The sequence below is a fragment of the Lampetra planeri genome, chromosome 28, assembly GCF_965212315.1.
Source record: "Lampetra planeri chromosome 28, kcLamPlan1.2.h2, whole genome shotgun sequence".
NCBI lineage: Eukaryota > Metazoa > Chordata > Hyperoartia > Petromyzontiformes > Petromyzontidae > Lampetra > Lampetra planeri.
Genome location: NC_136134.1, coordinates 9,456,318 through 9,479,465, shown reverse-complemented (window position 1 = coordinate 9,479,465; position 23,148 = coordinate 9,456,318). Strand labels below are relative to the sequence as shown.

Genomic DNA, 23,148 nt, shown 5'->3' with positions numbered 1-23,148 from the left:
AGAGCCTTCTTTCAAATGGCATCACGGTTGCTGAGCACAGGCCCGAAAACTCGAAATGCCAAGCGGGCAACAACATACGGCACCTCAGATAACTGCGAATACGTTTTTTTGGCGCCTCCAAATAAGAAAAGTCGGCGGTAATGAATTGACGTTGAGGTTTCTGGCCATTAGGCAGCTAAACGTGCGTTACTTTAGGCCAGTTATTTAAATTAACGTGACGCATTCAAGTTCAAGTTCAAGTTCATTTATTAGGTATAGCCCTGTGAGCCATTCAGCTCTTGAATCGGGTGCAACCGCAACAAACAAAAAACAAAAACATGAACAAAAAAACATCTTAAAGTGAATATGTGACTAAGTGCAAACACAAAATCCAAGAAAAGACAGCAAAATATTGCAGAAAAAACACCGTACACCAACGCTGTGTGCAAAAATCCCAGTGGGATGCAAGTCAAACAACAACAACCACAAGACAGCTTAAATTAAGGCCATCAGTCTAACTCTGTACTACAACAAACAAACATGGCTAAACCAATACACTTTTCGAAATCACCAAAATAAAGCCATGAAAGCAATGAAAAAGCAATCATAGGAACTGTGACAGAATTTTCACAATAAATGGCATAAACAACATTGAAGTGTACCGTCACCTGCGACTGATATCAAGTCACTAACAAAGAGAAGTAATAATGTTAGAGTCTCGCAGTATGGCAGAAATTATGACAAAGGCTACCGCAGCGACTACCTTCGACTCGTGCAATCCTCTCACGTCACGAATCTGGCAGCATGCTCGGAGCATGTCTGTGTGTGTGTGTTTGTGACGGTGACAGAACATGAATGCGTATTTTTTGGTAAAGTAAAAAAACACATACGCTGAAAACGTAAAAATAAAATGTACGTTGTGCAGAGTAGATGCACGATTATTCCTTTCTTTCCTACGAGGCTAGCCTTCGCACTCGTTCCGTTGTCACGTACCGTGCGCTAGCACACGCGCGCACGGGCACGCGCGCACGGGCACACGCGCACGGGCACGCGGACGTTGGATGGGAGAGCGAAGAGAGAAGCAGGTTTCGCTCCGCGCGACGGGGAGTCTCCCGCCCGAGTCGGCGGCGTCGTCGTCGTGGCGCGTGCTGGGGACAACGAACGCGCACGGCGGCGAGAGTAGTCAACGACAAATCCAGGGGTAAATACACGCGGTGAGAACCAGACGCGAGGGTGAAACCAGAGGGGGGCGGGGGGGGGAGTCGAAGAGCGCGGGTGAGCGAGCGAGAGAGAAAAGCTTCACCACATCTACACCGCTCTAACCCAATCCATCAGTTTAATAACACCTCATCCCCTGCCTCTAAGAAAGCCTATTAAGATTTAAACTGTAGGTGATAACATTATCGCCGCTCTCTCCCCTGCCACCGTCGCTGCCCCGTTGCGTGCTTCGCCACCAGGCACGCTCACAACCCTCCGGCCCAATCGACCGCTGCTCCAGAGATCATTCGCTGTGTAAATTATTCATCTTGTTATATTTTTTTTATCTCATCATCATTCTTCGCGGGAAGTTGCGTTATCATCGAGGGAAGGTGTTGATTTTAAATTGTGTACGCTTGCTAATTTGCGCCTTCTCTCGGCTGATGGATTATTTTATTTTTCCCACCCCTTCCTTCCTTTCTTCCCCCTCCTCCTCCTTAAATGAAATCGTTTGTTCCATCATTACATTTTTTGCACAGAGGTATTTAATTGGCAGCCAACTCTCCAAATTGTCACCTGTGTAAATAAGACATTTTATCACACAAAGGCGGCTAGCGGGAGGGATGTGTAATGTGTGGTCATAAAATGTTTTTTTACTTTTCACTCGCATTAAGACATTCTGCTGTTGAAAGTGCCCATGGTAATATTGTCACAGGAATTAAGGACAGAGTCATTTTCACAAAGGAAAAAAAAAGCTCAAACTGACAGGCTCATTATATACCATTACACTTTAAAATAAATTACATTCAGGATTAACCCTTTTACTGGGGGCAAGTAAAGATCCCGCACGAGCTTTATGCTGTCCTCCTCACAACCGCACCCATTTACCCGGCACCACCGAGCCAGACGGTGGTGACGGTGGCCACGTGGCAACATTCGCCCATAATCCGCCAGTGTGGAGGCGAGGATTTGGTAGATCGCATTGATGTTGCGAATCCCCTTGCCGTGGGCTGTGAGGTGCCCCGTGTATCTACTCCCTGGTGGTATCAGCAAAGTGCCCACTAGCATCATCTCCCCCCCCCCCCCCCTGTGTTTAGCTTGTTGTCCTTGTGCCCGCTCAACTCTGATTTGAGCAACGGTTGGCTGGGTACGGTGCGAAGGAAGTTCAACGTGTACGTTACTTGCGCGTGCCATCCCGTCGTCTCGCTCGATCACTTTTCGTTGTGCGTGCAATGACACCGTCCCCGGCGGTGGTGCGCAAGCACGAATAACAAACACAACTCCTCCAACGTGGCCGTCGGTGACGCTACGCAAGAGCTGATGAAGGTGACGTGAGAGGTGGCGTTTTTTGGGCACTGGTCCTCCACCTTATTCTTGTCTCCGTTACCGTCCCCGTTTCTATCGTTCCACGTTTCATCAGACGACTTTGTTCTGTCATTTTTACTCCATTACCCTTCACACATCAATCGGTGAGCGTATTAATTTGCACGCATCATTAAAACGGTGATTCTTTTTTTGTTGTTCCAGCAGGATTTAGCGGTGTCTATTTGAATAATAAACCACTTTTGTACAAAGTCACTTGAAGCACTGAATTAATTTTAATTAAGCAATTGTCAATTTCCTAGCAACATAATTATTATTTTCATCCCTTTGTTAATTCACCGACGGATCCATTTCTCCCTACGCTTAGTCGGTCACGGGGATTGTTCGACCATACGAAGATCACGCTGGTCAGGGCGGAGGTTTGTCAAGGGGAACGAGAGGGCCTCGGGAACAGGGAACTCAACCGGGGTTAGCCGGGTTTCGTAGCGCAGTGTGCAACGATCCACCGCTCCACTGCTCCACACGTACGCGTGTGTAACACATTGTGTATGTGCTCTTAAATGATATTTCCTGCCCGTAAAATGCCGTTGCCCTTTGCTTTACTGTGCAAATGCTGCACAGGAGCGGCGCGAGATGAAGGCGTGACAATGTGGCTTTGCACTTCATTTGCCTGCGCTCCCTTTGACCCAACCGTGCACTTCTGGAATCCAAAGGGAGAATTATGATTGTCCAAACCCCAGTATATATACGTATATATATATAAAGGTGCAGGCCGGGGCTTGGTTGCTCATGCCACTGCTGGCAGAAGGGGCCTCCACTACACAGGGCCTTAGAGAGCCCCTCTAAGAGGGTGTTTGGGCCAATTCTTTCACGATGTCCATTCGTATTGGAAACGATGGGGGCACTCTTACTGTGTAACCGCAACACGCGCAATCTGCCACTTGACTCGGTGTTGGTCCACCCGCTGGGTGGACCGAGGATGGGGGTGGGGGTTTAATGAGCTTCCCTATTGTTTTAAAACCGACGCGACAGGCGATTTAACTGGCGACCACTGGATTTGGAAGTCCAATGTTGCTACTAATTACGACATAGCAGCATGAAAGAATAAACCAGTGGACACCGCGGGTGGCGTTTTATCGGCGCGTCAAACAATTTCGCCCGTTCGCGATACACGCAACCGCATTCTGTGCCTGGTGGATTGATAATAACGATGTATGCTAATGATATGCAAGTTGCATGCAAATATTATGTTGAGGCTAATGGAGCTAACAAAACTGTATTAACAAGACAGAAAGGGTGAGAAAATTATACAAATTTTGATGTTCAATAAGGGAGGGGGGGGGTGGTGGTGGTGTAGGGGGTGGACAGGTGACTCGGAGGTCAAAGGCCTGAGCTCGCACAACCGAGAACCTGGGTTCGAATCCAGGCAGCCGCCTCTGATTAAACTGGCTTCTGAAGTGTAGACAATTTATGGTCTCAGCCCAGTCACCAGTGACTGCACAGATAAACCCAGCCCCTTAGCACATTAAATTTTGGTTTTGCATTCAATTTGGCTAAATTCCAGCCCTTGTGAGAATTAAGAAATATATATGATTTACTGTCATGCGGGCGAACATTACTCTCTCTAGCCAGAGGTCGTTTGGAGAGGTCTCAGAAGTAGTTTTACCCTTTTATCTGGCAACAAAACTGACACCTTTTTTAACAAGGAGTCATGTTTGCATTGACCACAATACCTGCGGTTGGAATGCAAACAAAAAACACAACTCTGATAATGTATGCATTGTCCTTGAAATTGATTGGTCCACACCCGAGACAGCTTTTCTTAGAGCCTAGTCTCACATGGTGTTGGACCAGATGACGCCAAAAGGCGCGTGCGCCTTATCAGAGTTGTGTTTTTTGTTTGCATTCCGACCGCAGGTATTGTGGTCAATGCAAACATGACTCCTTGTTAAAAAAAGGTGTCAGTTTTGTTGCCAGATAAAAGGGTAAAAAACCAATTATCATATTTTGTTACTGGCCAAGGAGGTTCCAATTGTGTCTCAGAAGTATTTTTGTGATGCCACAAAGGGCGCCGTGACTTTTTGAGAGGTCCAATTGGATTCTGCGTCCCGTGATGCGACACCCACTAGCACAGTCGTGATAGAATTTGGTAAATTAGAGTGGTGTAGCGCGATGCATTGATTCACCGATTAAAATCGATTTTGCTCATGATGCTTCTGTAAGATTCGATGCTTTTTTTGTTCTTATCGATCGATGTGCCCTGCATATAATGGGTTCACGTGGCCAATTTCACGTCGCTGCATTTGCCTCAATGATTGTTAAAAAAGAAAATTAATTGTTGAATTGTATTGGAGAGCTCTGCAGAACGTTCAAGAATGATCGAGTCATCTTCTTGGTTCGTTCGATAAAGTAACGTAGAAGGGAAGTAATAAAATGATAAAAATAAAATATAATAAAAATAATTCTCACGACGTTTCGGCCACAACGCAAGCAGCCGTCCTCAGGTGAAGACCAGGTCTGTCGGGGAGACAGCTGTCCCTGCAGTCACGAAAGCTTTAAATCGAAAAATGATCGAGTCATCGAATCACTGTGGACATTGTTGGATGCTGAATCGTTAAGTGCTGTATTCAATGGTTTTTGCGCTTTGCAACAAAGGTTTAGAGCGTTTGTCCATGAGCTCTGTCTAGTGGGAGGGGGTGGGCGGGGGGGGGGGGTACTATAACTGCCGCACAGATGTGATCCAATATTAACGAGACCTTCGTATGAGGTTGTGTTGCTATTCGGGACTTGCCCTATCGAAAACTGGCCACGTTGAACAACGGTATAGTTGACCAAAGCTTGCAGACTCAATCAAACCAGAGCCATGAGGACTAACGTCTTTACAAATCTGCAAATTACTTTTTCCCTGACAAATTCATTTTGCCCTACAATCTCGCTTCCGTATTGCTGATTAAATACTTTCGAGGAAACACGCAAATTGGGTTTGCGTTACATAACTCCATGCATATGCAATGATTGTTCCCAAACTTGATTGAAGTCCGTCCCCTTAAGTATTATCCTTCAACGGTGTCTGAGGGTGCTTTTGCAGCCCGTAACTATACAGCTATTTTAAACGTACTCTTTGGTTTTTTCGGTAATGGCACGTAGGTAGAAAAAATAATAGATCACGACGTTTCGATCGCCACACAAGCAATGGTCTTCATTTTTTTTACTTGATTTATTATAAACTTTTAATTTATTTTACCAGGTAAAGCCCACTGAGCTATATGGCTCTTTTGCACAAGCCACTTGGCTATCACAAATGATAGCTCAACGAAGTGGCTTATCACGTGGAAATTTACCGCAGCCAAATATTCGAAACGCCGTGATGTTGATTCTAAATGTGGAGGGGAACACCGGAGGACCTGGAGAAGAATCCACGCGACCACAGAGAGAGAGACGTGCAAACTCCAAATATACAACAGGCATCAGGGTCAGGATCGAATCCTCAATCTCCTGTATACCAGGCGAGGTAGTTAACATCTTGCTACCTCCTCTCCCTCTACAGGGAGGGAGAGGAGGTAAAGGTGCAGCCCTGCACTGGCTTGCTCACGCCACTGCTGGCTGCTGGGGTGAGGCTCCACAGCAGGGACTTCAAAGCATTTCTTCTGCACGTCCACGGTGGCCAGACGTCTCGAAAGAGTTGGGGGGGGGGGGGAGTTACCCACACTTTCCCCACGGTGGCAAGATGTTAACTACCTCGCCTGGTATACAGGAGATCGTGGGCTCAATCCTGACCATGATGCCTGTTGTATATTTGGAGTTTGCGTGTCTCTCTCTCTCTCTCCCCGTGGTTGCGTGGATTTTTCACCGTGTTTTCCCCTCCACATTTAGAACCGCGCGTTTAGAGTATTTGGCCAATATAAATTTCCACGCGATCAGTCACTTCGTTGAGCTGTCATTTGTGGCCATGTCGCTTCTGAAAAAAATAGCTACGTAGCTCAGTGGGCCCTTACCTGGTAAAATAAAACATAGTTCAGTCTTAGCCCCACCACTCGCGACCTGTCCAATCGGCCAACTGTGATGCTCGTTACCCGCTCACGCTGCTCGCAGCGATCATGCAGGATTTTAAGAAATCCCCAAAATTATTTCTACCCACGACGGGATCGAACCGGGGAGCTCGGGCAGCAGCGTTGCTCGCCATTGACACCACGGGAGAGCCACCCCGCCCCCCCCACTTACCCCCACGCTAATCGTTTAAGAGAGGAATCAAACGTGGCCTCAGGTTGAGAGGGCTTCATCGTGAGCATTGCCGCCGTGGCTGCCTCCCATTCTTGGTCGTGGCCGCGCAGTTGGAGGCTTTTCCCCCTCTGGCGGGAGGACGCCTCATTAGGCACCGCAATACGGCGGTACTCGCAGGCACACGACTCGGCCGAGCCGCTCAAGCCCTGTTAGGCACACCGGGTGGAGCGGGGGGGGGGGGGTGGGAGGGGAACCCAAACAGCGTTCACTCTCCCGTCATCTCTCCCCCCCCCCTTCCCCCGCCTCAAGCTCTTGTAATAACCTTGCCCAATTCAAGACACGTGTTACAATATTATTGATTTTGTTCGTGCTGTTCATTTCTGGCCGCTTGACGGTGCGGTGTCATCATCATCATCATCATCCAGTCATAGTCAGCCATGGTCTATTCACTGCTGGATGAAGGTCTACCCAATTATGCAATCATCCATTCAATGTCAGCCATGGTCAATCCACTATTGGATGAAGGTCTACCCAATTATGCCATCATCCATTCAATGTCAGCCATGGTGAATCTACTACTGGATGAAGGCCTACCCAATTATGCCATCATCCATTCAATGTCAGCCATGGTGAATCTACTACTGGATGAAGGCCTACCCGATTATGCCATCATCCATTCAATGTCAGCCATGGTGAATCTACTACTGGATGAAGGCCTACCCGATTATGCCATCATCCATTCAATGTCAGCCATGGTCTATTCACTGCTGGATGAAGGTCTACCCATTCCCCCGTTATCTCTCACAACCCTGCGATGCGGTAGTCCCACATGGGAAACCCGCAAGAGCGTTTATTTAATCTTCTGCGTCTTCATGGTCGTGGCATTCTCAGACAAGTTCCGTCCCTTGGCTGCCGCTCCGTGATTACCCTTGACCATATTCATGCCTTCGCTTGTCCGATGATATTTTTAGTTAAATGTCATCTCACGTCGTCGTGAATAACGATAGCGATTGTGTGTTACCCCACCCGCGCCACCCCCCCTCCCCTCTCCTCCATACGTGTACTGACTGTCTGTAATCTTTGTGTGGCTGCTCTGTTTTTTCAAACAACAATTATTATTATTACATCTAAACATTTGTACATTTATAACCTTGGTGTGCGAGAGCTCCAACTGTGTAAGATTCAGGAAAAGAGTAATGAAGTTCAATTACCATTGTGCGGAGCCTAAATAGATTATGGAAATGCGTTCAGCTCGGTAAGAAATTGATGCAGTCGAATCAACCGTCGGCTTTGCTGTCGTCAATTCAAACCGGGCACGTGGGGTGGAGCGATGGCTGGCGTAGTGCTTACGGGCGCGCTACGTTGTGAACCTGCTGATCCGAATTCGATTTCCGAACACGGCTTACATCAGCGGCGAAGCGATGTTTGACGCGGTACCGGCACCCGATCCACCGGCTCGCACTGACATAGCGTTGTGTGAGGTGTGGGCAAGTAACCGCCACGATTTCGATTTAAAGCTTTCGTGACTGCAGGGATTCATATTCTTGGTTTTTTTAGTAAAGTCACGTAGAAGGGAAATAATAAAATAAAATAATTTTTTTTTATTCTCACGACGTTTCAAATTTTTTTTAGAAAATGTTACAATTTGTTTTTAAATGTTTTCTTGCTGTGGTTTTCACACCTGATAATGATTGTTTGTGTTGCAATCGAAACGTCGTGAGAATTTAATCGTTTAATTTGAATTATTTTATTATTTCCCTTCTACGTGACTTTACCAAAAGAACCAAGAATATAACCGCCACGAATTAAATGGTGTTGGGATTCCTTCATCCAGCAGTGGATTGACAAAGGGCTGTAAATTCTGAATATCATCCGAGGAATGTAATGATTTCCCACACCCCCCTCCTCGCGATTATGATTGGTCATAATCCATCGTCCTGTTTGAATCTAATTATCTGTAATTTTTTTGTCATTGTGAAGAATACAGCTGGTCTATGTGAACTTATAACCCACAACATGTTCCGATTTGCGTGATATGATGCATGCATTGTCAGCATAAGAATCTATTTTAATCCACCATAAAATGCCCTTTTTGTGTTTCTGGGAAAGCCTCATTGTGTCCAAAGATTATTTTACAGGAGGGTCCTGCTTTTAGAATGTTTGGCCAATTCCATCGATGAGCATTTGGTCACGTTGGAGGAGGAAACCGGAGTGGCCAGAGCGAACCCACAGACACAAGGGGGGATCACACTCTATCTCCACACATGTGGGAGGCATCACTCCGATGTATTCGGCATCGTGTCCGAACCGTTCACGTCCACGTGCTGATCTCAATTTAGTTCCGCAAAGGAGCGCTTCCAGCACGTGGGACGAAACGTCGGACATCACACCGAACAACAACAACAAGAAGGACGCGGTACAAACTGAACAACATCCGCGAGCCGCACCGATACGAGCTCAAAATCCCACACGGAGGACTCGCCGGGTCCATCTTGCTGCGCTGCCTTTCGCCGCCCGTGATAGTTTTCGCAAATCTGCGGTGTGTCCACAAGCGCTCGCCTCCTCGAACGCCGATATCCGAGGCGCGTGTGACCATGCCAGGCTAATTGGGAGCGAAAAAAATAGACATTTTGAAATCCCGTGGATCGGCCTTCTCCCGGGAGTCCTTCGTGCGCTTTATTATTCTATTCCCGCCGGATGTTTCCGTGGCAGTTGCCGCCGTTGAGTTCGGCACTTGGCCTTTGTCATCGGCCGCTCGATAATGATGGTGGTGCACTTGTCACCTCGCCGAGGGACAGGCAGACGCACGGATAACCTGAGGAATGCATCCCGTAAGTAATCGTAATTGCGCACGCCCATAGGTTTTTCAATTTGCACTTGAGGCACACGGTCGGTGCTGTTTTGGCACAGAAATACAGGAGCATTTAAAAATAACCCACGCAGGACCCGGTTGGAACAGTGTGAGATTAATAACATCATGTTTTGTTCCAAAGTGGTATTTCTTGTGTGGCAATGAGTGGATTATTTTCGGCTTTATACTGCTAACCCAGCGATCCGAGTTTGATTCCCTTTCACGGCCACCAACACCGGTGATGATTGTTTGAACCGGTCCTGAGCCTCCCCAATGTCGACTCAGCCTCAATCGACGGCCAGGTGCTGTGCGTAGCAAACATCGTCACTGGGGAGACGAAGGCGGTCCAGCGCAGTGCTGGCCACCCCACCTCCTCGTGTGCCGCCGTGCCGGCCTTCGTAGGTGCTGCTCGCACACAGTGCTTGCCCCGAACAGTCCGTTTAAGGCTGTACGGGGGATCTTTCTTTGTCTTTGGTGGAATTCATCATGGTTAATATATTCATGCAGTTGGGGGAATTGCCAAGGTGGGGCACGATGGGCGGCGGCTGGGAATGGCAGTTGGCTGACAAGCACGTCAATTTTATGTCAAATATGGAAGTAAATCAAGTGCGGAGCACTCCTTGACGATTTTCTTTTAAGGTAGCGGTTCTGCCTTTTCCTACCCCTGTGAACGAGTGAAAAGGGAACAATGGAGCAACGTGGCCGTGAACTTTGGCTTGATTCATTCCGGCTTCTCTTAATTCGCCGACCTCGCTGTTGTTGTTCTGCCTCTTCCACACGAACCGACCCCTGCGAACGCCCTCGCAGCGCGTCGGCCCGCGCCTGCTCGCGCAAGGCGCCGGCGAGTGAGGACGCCGTGGGACGGCCCCGGGGGTCCACGGGCCTGCCGGTGCGGCCCGACTCCTACCTCGATGACGACATCCCGCTGCTGCACATGTTGGTCGGCGATGAAGGTACCCCCCCCGCTCGGCAGCGAGAGAGCGCGTGCACGCGCGCGAGACGACACCGCAATTTTTAAATCCTTTATATTAAGTTTGCTTGCTTGCTTAGGACCGTGCAAATCTTTCGGTCGTTTTTTAACCCACTTCCCGTGATCCAATCGAGCTGACATTTTGCACACAGACTCGTTGTGCGTGACAATGCAATTTCGTGAGAAAAAAAATTCCTAAATTTTACACTGTTTAGGGAATTTTTTTAAAATATTTAATTACCAATTGTTTAATGCTGCCAGACAATCATCTGACCCATAGGTGGCAGCCATCTCAAGCCAGACGACGAGAGGACTCTAGCCGCCCCGATGCCACGCATATAAAGGATTTATAGTGAAAAACTTTGTTTTTACGGGTTTATTTAAAATAAAAAGTCGAACACGTTCTGCAGAACCACCCAGCATGAATCGCCGGTAGAATAGAGGCCCCGGGGAGAATGGAGATGGGATGAACTCTGGATACAACGCCACCCTTCTTCATCACCTTCTTTCTTCCCCCTTTCTCCATTTTTTCTCCTTCTTTCGTAGATGCAGAGTAAGTAACGACTACAATTTCACATTCAGGCGGTCATGCCAAATAACCGCGTCGGGAATAGCGGAGTGTATCGGCTGTGTTGGCCACCCTCCTTAACACGTTGTAACAAGACTGACATACTTGGACAACGCGTTTATGTTATTTTATTTTGGGTTATGTTCGGTTCCATTGTTCCCCCCCCCGCCCTGCCCCCCCCCCTCCATTTTACCATTTTCCCATTTTCTTCCCGCCCCCCCTTAAACTCACTGCTCTTGATCGTTACCTCCAACACGGTAAGGCAGAGAGCCTGGGTGCCCTCGTTCATTCCCTAATGTTTGAGGGTGCATTACGCCCCGGCTTATTATACGTCACGCGTTTGTTCCTCCCTCCTTTTGATGTTCCCACTGTAGGCTGGGATCTCGAAAGACAAATAAAAAACATGCTTTAAAAAATTGCCGACTACGTCCGTCAATAACACCGTGGCTTTAAATGGAAAAATATATATTTATGCAACGTTTCGGACAATGCCCCTTCTTCAGAGCACAAATAAACTTTTTCAGAAACGACCTGGCCACAAATGACAGCTCAACGAAGTGGCTTATCACGTGAAAATGTACAGCAGCCAAATACTCTAAACGCGTGATGTTGATTCTAAATGTGGAGGGGAAAACCGGAGGACCCGGAGAAAAATCCACACGACCACGGGGAGAACATGCAAACTCCAAATATGTAGCAGACGTCAGAGTCTGGATCGAACCCACGAGGTAGTTAACATCCTGTCACAAATGGAAGGGTCATTGCCCGAATTGTTACCAGTTTTATAATTTGCTTTTTAAGGCTGAAGTGTTCTCGACGGATGCGAATTGTTAATTGGTGCTTTGTGCACCGCTTCCCATGCAGCAGCAGCAAGCAGCAAGCGTCACCAAATAGTTAGTTTCTTCTAGATTTGAAGCTTTCGTGACTGCAAGGATTCATATTCTTAGGTTTTTTTGGTAAAGTCACGTAGGTAAAAAATTAAAATTAATAAAAGTAAAATAAAAATAAAATAAAAATCACGACGTTTTGGAGGCAAGCTTGTGTTGCCTCCGAAACTTCGTGATTTTTATTTTATTTTTTATTTGACTTTTATTAATTTTAAGTTAGTTTCTTCTCAGAGAGTGCGTGGGAAAGTTTTGCCCCATCTGCTGTGTGAAGGATAATAAGGTGGGAGGGGGGGGGGCCCTCTGAAAAAATCTCTCCCGTAGCCGTCGTCTGAAGCACGTGCAGCACCGGTGTGCGACATCTCTGAATGGGGATCGTTGTCGTACGAATACATTGGGGTGGGGGGCCAAAAATGTATTAAGGATGCTTGTTCTTAAACGCCGTGCCACGGTTAATGTAATCACGCCCTACTTTGTCTATTTATTTGGCCTCGTTTGCGATGAGATTTTTTTTTTATAGAAGCCAATCGCGTGGGCAAACTCGACTTGGCCAGCGCATTCATTTTTATTAAAACATCTTTTGCATTGCAGGAGTTTGATGTTGTTGTTGTCCTGAGCATCTTTGTTTTTCGCTGCTTAGGATGGATATACGGCACCGCCAACGGTGCTTTAAGTAGAATGTTTAATTACTTGTGAAGGCTAACATTTCAATGTTTACCCAATGTATTAACTTTAATTAGAATATAAACGTACACTCCTACTAATTGCGCCGTTTTAGTTGGCTTTCCAGTTTTGTTTCAGATTAATTTACCGTCACGGTGTAGTGCTCCGCATGTTATCCTGCGATCGTCGTTTTTTGTCGCTCGCGTAACTCGTCCCCCGCAACGACATTTCCCACGAGCCTCACACATCCTGCAAAAGAGATCCGTCTCGGCGTGAGCCGTCGACTGCTTCCACGTAAGCGGTACGCGCACGTCATCGGCGCAGTCTTCTGTGGTTCTATCCACTGATGGATGAAGGCCTTCCACGCACCGTCGCCAATGCCAATAATGACCCCGCGATACCTGGGCGTACATCGGCTGGTCACACACCAATTGCATCTCCGTGGTGGTTGTTCCCGTAAGATTGCAGCCCTCATTGGGTGTCATTCTCTGACCGACCAAAATACCCCTTTGCTAATGGTGCTGACGATAGCCCGCTATTTCAAAGTGTCTGAAATGCACATTCCAAATCCAAAAACGGATCGTTTAAATCCACCGATCCAAAAAAAACATTGAATCACCTGTGACCTGCACTCATCGCTGTTCTGCCATGTCCTGGCCGATTCACAGCCTCATGCCTACGGTGCACGGGATTGCACTGGTGGGCACCCACCAAATTCTCTCGAGACAATTTTTTTCCAGGATGGTTCTGCCAAGCACTGCTTGGCTTTCCAAGATCCGATGAAGTTCGGCACGTTGGTGGCTTTTGTGCCTGTACACGTGCCTCTGCCGTTTTTCAGTATCCGTGGCTTGCAATTATTCATGCTTCTTTCTTTGTCTGCCCAATATGCGGCCAATCTTTGAGCAACAGGTGAAGTGTAATTATATATGCTTCTATATTGGGCCCTCAGTCACAAGGCCTGACAACTTAATATTCCCTTACCTCTCTCTCCGCTCTAAAAATTAATGAGCGCGGGGGCGCAGGGACCTGCGATGATGTTGGTGGTGATTACGTTTGTAACCATTATGATGACGATGGAGGCGATCGTGATCAAAATGTTCCGGTAATGATTTCTGCCGCCGAGAAGATGATGCCGACAACAATGACGATGACCGATGTTTTAGTTGTGATTTTCATCTTCGATGGTTCTGGGAGTGTCAAAGATTATTCATGAAAAACAATGTGGAGATATTCACATTATCATTTTAATTGCCGTCCCTTTAAGTATCCAGGATGGTGCCCTGGTGTGACGGCTCGCACGCTGGACTTTCAATGCTGAGGACGTCGCTTTGACTCGATCATCCAGCGCATGGCAATATGAAGCGATGGGGCGCGTGGTGGTGGTGGGGTAATGTGTGTGAATGGACACGAGGTGGGATGTTCGAGCCCACTGCGTGGCTCACGCCGTATTGGACCAGCCCTGGGCCATTCCCTGGCCCCTGACCTTGCTTGCCAGTGGTCGAAGAAACTTAGCACGAGAGTCATAAGGAACCTAATTTCAGCGCCGCTTAAATTCTAATGCACGTCAGATCAAGAAGGTCGGAGTCAGGGCTTGGAGACTGGGAATGGTTTGGCCAGGCCAGGCTACCGTGGTAGGAATGTGGTCTCTTTGGTGACCATACCAAGCCAGCACTGTGAAAGACCCAACGCCGAAAATCTCTGGTGGTTTATCTTCCACGAAGCTCATGGTCCAACCTAAATCGCATCCACTGCACAAACCCATGGCACGTGCGGACACCTGATGCACAAACGGAAAATTAAAAACTCTCCAGTGTGCGACTGTGGTCATCCAGAACAGACCGTACAAAGTATAACGACGTGATGCCCGATCCACAAATACGAAGGAGACATCACAGCGATACACTCGGCTACTCCTGACGCGGTTATCTGGCATGACCCACGTGAATGTGAAATTGTAGTTGTTGCTCTGCATTAACATCAGCGGTACGACAATAAGACTGGGCTCGCACACTTTCTACTGGCCGTGGAGAAAGGGCAGCGATCGGAAAATCACGTTCAGTGCCGTCAACCCGGTCTACAAACGAGATGGTAAAGGTGATAAAGGTGCAGCCCTGCAATTACCTCTTCACGCCACCGCTGACGGAAGGGATTCTGCCGTGGTGTGATGGTTAGCACACACAGGTCGCCAGTTATACAAATAAGACTTATCGTAATTTCTAGCAGGATCAGCTTCGGTCGTTCAGTGCAGTCATTTTAAACTCCGGGTCACATTTTGTTTGCATGCTTGAATTTAACCGTGTTAGGCACAGACACGGCCATTAAAACCGGATTACAGGCGCGTGCCAAATGGAATGAAGCCGTGCGAATTCCTTCTCGCCGTTTGTATTGCAGAATCTCAAGGGTCGGACGGTGACTCCCCGCCACTCGACCTGGAGCAGAACGACGCAGCAGCAGGAGGAGCAGGAGGCGGAGGTGGACACACCGCTGAGTCCGCGGAGGAGAGCCGGGCGAAGGCCGGCGACGCGATCTCGTCAGCCGGGGGGCCCGAGGACGACGGGAGGCCGGACGGCCAGCTCGGAGGGGACTCGAGCCGCGAGCGCAGGGGGGCTTGCGGGGGTCTGCAGGACGCGCTGCAGGTGGTGCTAGTGCGGTGGATCGCTGGGCCCGCTACCCGCGCCCCCTGGGTTGTGCTTGGTGAGTGTGGCTCACCCCCGTGGACCGAAGTGGGGGCGCCGCGGGACACATTCTGCCTGCCTGGTATGCAGGAGGTCGTGGGTTCAATCCCAACCGTGACGCCTGCTGCTGTATATTTGGAGTTTGCGTGTCTCTCTCTCCCCGTGGTCGCGTGGATTTTTCTCCCGGTCCTCCGGTTTTCCCCCTCCACATTTAGAATCGACATTACGCGTTTAGAGTAATTTGGCTGCTATACATCTCCACACGATGATAAGCCACTTTTCTGAGCTACCATTTGTGGCCAGGTCACTTCTGAAAAAAAGCTATATAGCCCATTGGGATCTTACCTGGTAAAATAAAAATAATAGTAAAGCCATGAAGTAGCCTTTTTTTCCACAGGCACATCCGAGCCGAGCCAGGCACGGGGTACCTACTGTAGCCGCGTGTGGTGGACTTCTGCACTGGCGTTTGCCGTGCCGAGCCGGAAACGAAACCGTGATATGCTAACCCTCGCCGGACATCCAAGACCGGCTCCGGGGGGGGGGGGGCGGGGGGGGGGGATGAGCGGGGTCAATGGGTGAGGCTCACGGCCGTGAGCGCTGGGTGCCTAACGCGTCACCACAGGGTCTAACTGCCGTCTCAACCCGTCCGGTTACGCGAGCCGTCGGCGGTCGGTGACGGTGGTGCCGGTGGCTCGTTTCTCTACGTGGGCAGAGCGTTGACACTTCGCGTGGCCTCGCAGCGTAGCGAGCCCGACAAAGATGCCGTGGTGACTCGCGGCGCTGACATTCAGTGAGGCGCGGTGGTTGTTCTGCGTGTGTGCGTCGTGCGGCGGTTGTGGTGTGTTATAGCACCTGGCTATGAACCTGGAAACTCGAGTTGCGGCCACGGCCAACATCAGTGGCAAGTGCTCTCAGTCCTTGGATCTGTCCATCGTGTTGTATTATGCACAACTGCCTCGTGCCTCGTTCGTGCCTCAATAGATGCTCGCAAACTGCACTTTCCCCAAAAGGGTATTAGGCCGTTTGGGGAATCATCGTCTTTTGGGGAACATTGTCGTCATTGTCATTTGTCATTGTGTGTCATTGTCTTTGTACTTTGGGGAATCATTTTCTTTGGGGGATAATTATTAGGCCATTTGGGGAATCATTGTCTTTTCGCATACGTGCTTTATAAATGTGTTTGTACTCGCCGCCTGTGTAGATATGTATGAGCCGAGTATTATTTTTATTGTTTATTTTAGTTTTTTTCCTCAGCACTTTGTGAAGTAGTTTGAAACGATTACACTCAGGATGGTTTTGCAACGATAGATAAGAACTATAGCAGTAAATAAGTCTTTATTAAACGATTTAAGTATGAAGTAACAGCAAACACTACTTTCTCAGTAACCATGAGGGAACCTCTCATAACGTGTGTGTGTGGGGAGTGGTGGTGCAGCGGTTAGCGCGCTGCTCTATGAACCCGGCATACACGAGTATCCTTCCCGCCAACACCAGTGACGATTATCTGAACTGGTCCTGGGCCTCCTCTAGGTCGACTCGGCCTCAAATGAGTACCCTGGTGCGGTGTGCAAATATCACCACTCGGGAGACAAAGGCGGCCGGGCGTGGTGATGGCCACCCACTCCCTCGTGTGCCGCAGTGCCGGTCTTCATAGGTGCTCGCAAACAGGACTTGCCCCAACAGTCTCTTCAGGTTTCACGGGGTCCCTCATTTTTGCCTTTAGTGCTTCTGTGCGTGCGTTTGCAAGTAACCCTCCTGTGTGCACGACTCCACCACGCTGCGTGTCCTCAAGGTTCACCGCCGCTGGTGCAACACGCGCACCGTGGTGACATCACCGCCACTTAGTGGCGAGTGGCAGCCCTTGTCATTAACGCACGCGTTTGCATAATAGCACGCGTGTGCGCGCGCGCGAGCGTGTGCGTGTGCGCGCACGTGCGCGAATCTCTCCTCCCCATCGCCTCCCCGCCACAGCGTTTCGGAGCGAGCGTGATGGGCGACCGTAATTTTTACCCAATCTGCTCCAATTCCACTTAGAATTTATTGACCATCGCGCTCCCACAGAATTCCCCCATGGATACCGCCTCGGAGTGGGGCTTCGATGTTCGGCGCGTGGAGCGACAAGGCGATCGCTAACAAACCCACTGGGCTTGCTTTTAACGAGCACCCGTTCCAATTGCGACGTTTCCCCCCAAGTCACCTACATGCCCCTCCTCTCATTTCCCCCACCCCCCTCCCCCAACCTTCCCGCCTTCCCACGAAACGCGGGAGCGTTTGTTGACGCCGCCCGCCCGATTTGCACGAGGCAATGCGATTACTCCACTTTGCACACCCATCATTCGTCGGCCGTCGGTCTCAAATTTGCGAAAGCCTTACCGCCGTGTTGTTCCCCGGGAGAGGGGGGGGGCTCTGCCTTGACGCCAGTGCCCGGTTGTAATGGTGCCTCTGTGAGCAAGCCCTGGGAATATGAGAGAGGGGGGGGGGGGAGAGAGAAACATTAAAACGGGAAAAGAATTGGGCATGTTCTGGCTCATGAAGCCATTTCCTCCATCTGTGTCACTGTATTTAAAGGGCGCGATAATATGAAAAGGAAACTAAACCGAGATAATTAAAAATATATCTTTCACCCAAGTGACATGGTAAACATAATGAGGCCGTCCATAAATGATGTCACGCACGGGGGGGGGGGGGGGGGGTCAGACATTTGTGACGATGTGTGACGAGGGGGGGGGGGGGGGTTGAGAAATGTGATGTCACATCAAAATGCGCAACTTTAAATAAATATAGACAACACGTTCTACTTAATTAAATAGACCTTTTAAAAATGTTTTCTCCTGCAACATCAGAGTTCAGCGGCACATTAAATACGCACTACAATGACAATAGTTTAAAGCGATTTGAAGCGTGTTTTACATTTTTGGGGGGGGGCAGAATTTTGTGACGTCATTTGAAGGGGGTCTGACTTTTTGTGACGCCGTGTGATGAGGGGGGGGGTGGTCAAAAATCGTCCAAAATCGCGTGACGTCATTTATGGACGGCCCCAAATACAGGAAAAGCTGCAGCCCTGAAATTACGTGCTCAAGCCACTACTGACCAAAGGGCTTTCACTAGAGGGAGCTCTAGAGATCCCTTTTAGAGGGTATTTGGCCTAATTGTCCACGATAGCAACACATCTTGGGAGAGCTGGAAGTACCAACACTTTACCCCACCCATCACCAGTCCACTGCTCCACACGTACGTGCACGTAACACGTGTCTGTATGTCACACATTGTGTATGTAATGTTAAATGATATTACCTTTCTCGTGGAATGACGTTGCCCTTTGCTTTACCGTGCAAATGCTGCGCTATAGCGCCGCGAGATAAAGACATGACAAGGTGGCTTTGCACTTAATTTGTCTCCGCTGCCTCTGACCCAACTCTGGACCCGTAGAATCCAAAGGGAAATTTCTAATTTCCCTAAACCCCAAATATACGTGGAATAAAGATCCAGCCCTGGAATTACTTGCCCAGGTCACTGCTGGCGGAAGGGCCTCTACTCGATAGAGGTCGTCTCGAAGGTGTCTGGCCTTTTCTTCCACGATGGCGAGGCATCTTGGAAAAGGTGAGAATACCCACAGATAATGCCACCACACGCGGCCTGGTGTAGCCATTTATACTGCTGGGTGGACAGAGGCATGAGAATCATAATCAGAATATTTATGTCTACTGGAGGAATCCGATGAGCTATAAAAGCTCTTTTTCACACATGTCCCGGAGGAGCGGGTTAGAACGTTGACAATAACGAACAATCGAAAAACACGACGGGAGTGGAAAGTACAGGAAAGGAAAACAAACCACTTTAAACATACAAACAAAACTAAACTATTCCCATCCTACCAGGCAAAGCCCGCCGAGACATAAAACCACCCTTCAGAAGTGACCTGGTCACAAATGACAGCTCAACAAAGTTGCCCATCACGCGGAAATTCATAGCAGCAAAATAATATAAATTCAAAGCTCAATGCATGTTGATTCTAAATGTCGGGGGGTGGGGGGGAAACCGGAGGACCCGGAGGAAAAAAAATCCACGCGATCACAGAGGAGGGGGGGGGGTGTGAATTTAGGAAAGTTGCCCATAATTTCACCCGGCATTGGCGGGAGGTCGAATTGAACCAGCGATTTATGGATTCCCAGTCCACTTTTCTAACCATTGCAACCGCAACCTGAAATATAACGCTGACAAAACTAATAATTGACGTATTTTTTCTCACCCCGAAAAAAAAGAGAAATCGTACACGAAGCCTGCATTTGTTGGAGAGAAAATAAATAATCGTTTCTCCAGGGGCTCACAGTGAGTAGGCCTAGCTGCAGGCTGTTGAGCAGACACGAGAGAGGGGGTAGGCAAGGACATGGCAGGATGGGCGTAATTAAATTCCCTTTCTGTAGCCACGGAAATTGCCGCAAAAGGGTTAATTTGATGCTTCGGAGCCCAACTACAAATTGGCGCGTTAATAAAGAAGACGGGGGTTTTTTTTTCCTTCTTTTTTCTCCTTTTACGCAGAACTTTTTCCCTCGAAGCAATTCAATTCTCCAGTGACAATGCATTAGCTTGGCCAACTGTCTCTCAAACCGTCTCCGGGGTGACCACTCCTCCTCGTCGGAAACTTCTCGAGCACGGAGGATTATTGGCGTCGAGCGGCGGAGTCAGCGTCCCGTCGTTTTACGCTCCGGCACACGAAGCGAGAGCACACGGCGACGTTTCACTTGGCCGCTTAGGGGCCGTCCATAAATGACGTCACGCACCTAGGGGGGGGGGGGGGGAGTCAGCATTTGTGACGATGTGTGACAAGGGGGGGGGGGGGGGGGGTTGAGAAATGTGACGTCACATCAAAATGCGCGACTTTAAATACATATAGACAACACGTTCCACTTAATTAAATACACTTTTTAATAAATGTTTTATCCTACAACATCAGAGTGCAGCGCCACATTAAATACGCACGACAATGACAATAGTTTAAAGCGATTTGAAGCATGTTTTTTTTGGGGGGGGGGGCAGAGCTTTGTGACGTCATATTTGAGGGAGAGGGGTCTGACTTTTTGTGACGCCGTGTGACGAGGGGGGAAGGGGGCGTCAAAAATCGCGTGACGTCATTTATGAACGGCCCCTTACACGCATCGCGCGCGTGCGCTCCCACGTAGTTTTTGAATCGACGGTCGCGCTCTTGTCCGCCGCCGAGAAAATTTTATGAAAGAAAAACCGCGGCGGTGACACGAGCCGTAAGAGACGACGGGGAATGTTAATGAATCCGCGGACTGAGATTGATTGCTGCGGAATACAAATTGTTAATCCCAATAATTTTAATTAGTTGTATGTAATTATCGCGTGCAATGATAAACAGTCAAGAGCGTTCTCGTTTTTGGTGGTGGCGCGCTCGTGTGCTTTGGCAGTCCTGAAACCTTTGGTGAAAATTACACATTCTTATGTCGGGGACCTGCCCAAAACCCCCCTCAAGGTTTCCACCGCTAATGTTTGTGTCTTTGGATCACTCTCACGCCATATGTGTCGTTTTTTTGTATCTACCCTGGAGGGATCGAGACGGTAATGATTACGGCAATGATAGCTGGACGTGATTAATAGTTTCAAGGGGGGAAAAAAAACCAATCAAAAGCAAAATGGAAAACGCTCCTCTTATTAGCGGAGGGCATAGACCGTGATCTTGCGAAGAAGGGACCCGGGGTGGGGGCGGTTGGGGTGGGGGAATCATTGGAACGCCGAGTCGCTCTGTTGGCAGGGTTAGAGATTGCTGCAGTGCCTTGTCTCCGGCGATTAACACCCTTGCAATAAAGACATCCCCAGCCTCCTCCTCTGCTCTCTCCATCCAAACGTATCCCTTCTCCAGCTCTCACCTCGCCCTTCCTCCATTTTACAAATCCCTGCGCCACGCACACACCCATCCACCCAGAGCGCCACACGCACACCCATGCACTCATGGCACACACACACACACCCATCCACCCATGGCACACACACACCAATCCACCCATCCACCCATGGCACACACACACACACACATCCTCCCATTACATCCATGGCGCCACACGCACACCCATCCACCCATAGCGCCACACGCACACCCATCCACCCATTGCACCACACACACCCATCCAAAGATCCCCCGTATAGCCTTAACAGACTGTAGGGGCAAACACACGCACCCCTCCACCCATGGCTGCTTGGGCGACCCACCGGTTAATTTTATTTCTTCTTTATCGACTCGGGCATCGTAAATATCCCGATCCGCTACGTTTACCAGTGGCCGTTCACGACACGTTGAAGCAGTTTTATTAATTCTCATTTAAATTGCAAAATATACGCGTTCCTAATAATGGCCGTCTTAGGCTGTTTAATTTCCACATAAAGATAAGAAATGTTTGCTTTTTTTTGGTAACACTTTCGTTCACAGACTTCGCAATTCTCGCTGTCGGCGCCTGAAATACGCACTGGCTTTGGTCTAACTCACGTTCACGACTTGTGGTGGGAAGTAAAAAGGAATCCTCTGCAGCTTCGCGAGTTAAGATCTCCAGCCCATTGTGGCTCTGTGTGCTTCGTGCGTTTTTTTTTTGCAAGCGCGCAAACTTACGGCCGTGTGCCGGTCCACGTATTAACGGCGCTGTCGCCATGTCGGGTTAATCTGCTTTCCATTATAGCGCCACAGGGAAGGTGTAAGCAAGACCCTAATTTTTTGTCCTTGTAATTACTGTTTAAAACAACAACAAAAACAACAAAAAACGACGGTCCAAGAGATAAAGTAAAATAGACTTTGGTTGTCCGTGCTGCACCTGGCAAACCAACACAAAACAACGAAACGGTAGCGGCCGGGCAATTTTCCCGGTCGCGCCCGCCGCTGGCGGGAGGGCCTCCGTGACACCGACCACGTGGACACCTTTTGGTCTACTCTTCCACGTTGACCAGACGGTGTTTTGGAAGAGGTGGGCGTGACCCACACTTTGCCCCTCCCACCCCCTTACCCACTACATGTGGACGAATCTGCCGATGCACGAGTTGTGGTGAATCTACTGCTTCCTCTGCGTGGGTGGCTGGGTGGGTGGGGTGAAGGGGGTGGATTTTAGAAACTTGTCGCAATCTTTCACCTGCCATGCTGGGGAGATTTGATTCGAACCGGTGACCTCTGGATTGCAAGTCCGGTGCGCTGCTGACTGTGCTAACCGTTTAACACTACAGCATCATCATTCCCAGAAACATAACTCCCACTGAAAAATATTTTTCCACTCTCAATTCCGGGGTAAATCTCGTTGCTGCCTCATTTTTTTTCTCATAAAAACATTACAGGACACGGCGAATGAAAGAAAAGAAAAATGTTTATCATCTTGCCTCAAATTGAAAAGCCATAAAATGAATGTTACACTTAAATATTGCCGTGCGCGCACGCACGCGTGCGTGTAAAATGTTCACCGAGGACAAACATTGCCTCGAGACACGGACAAGCCATTACCTAAAGACGGGGACCAATGCTTTCCGCAAAAAAAATGTCAAGAGGTCACCATGGCCAACGCCGCCATAGAATCTTCCCCTCGTGCTCTGCGGCAGCACCTGCTGTTTAGTTGCGGCGAGGGTCGTGCCGTGCCTCGGCTCGCCGGCCCCCGCGTTATTTGCGCGCCGTGGACCGGAGTGCAGGCGGAATGGGGATCGGACCCCGCGTCGGGCTCCCGCGATGCAAATTCAGGGGACCAAGATTTATCGCCGATGGATTCATTAATGGCTCTGGAGAGAGGGTTGGAAACTTTATTGCTGGCGGCAGTGACTCTTCGGTGTCC

At 49.0% G+C, this 23,148-nt stretch overlaps 1 protein-coding gene across 1 annotated transcript in view; it reads left to right on the top strand.

The window, feature by feature from the left end:
- Positions 1-23,148, top strand: part of DISP3 (dispatched RND transporter family member 3) — a 241,513-nt gene that overhangs the window by 74,856 nt on the left and 143,509 nt on the right. Inside the window, exons 10-11 of the mRNA XM_078607818.1 lie at positions 10,379-10,524; positions 15,048-15,350. Coding sequence (XP_078463944.1) covers positions 10,379-10,524; positions 15,048-15,350 — 449 coding nt within the window. The remainder of the gene's footprint in view (positions 1-10,378; positions 10,525-15,047; positions 15,351-23,148) is intronic.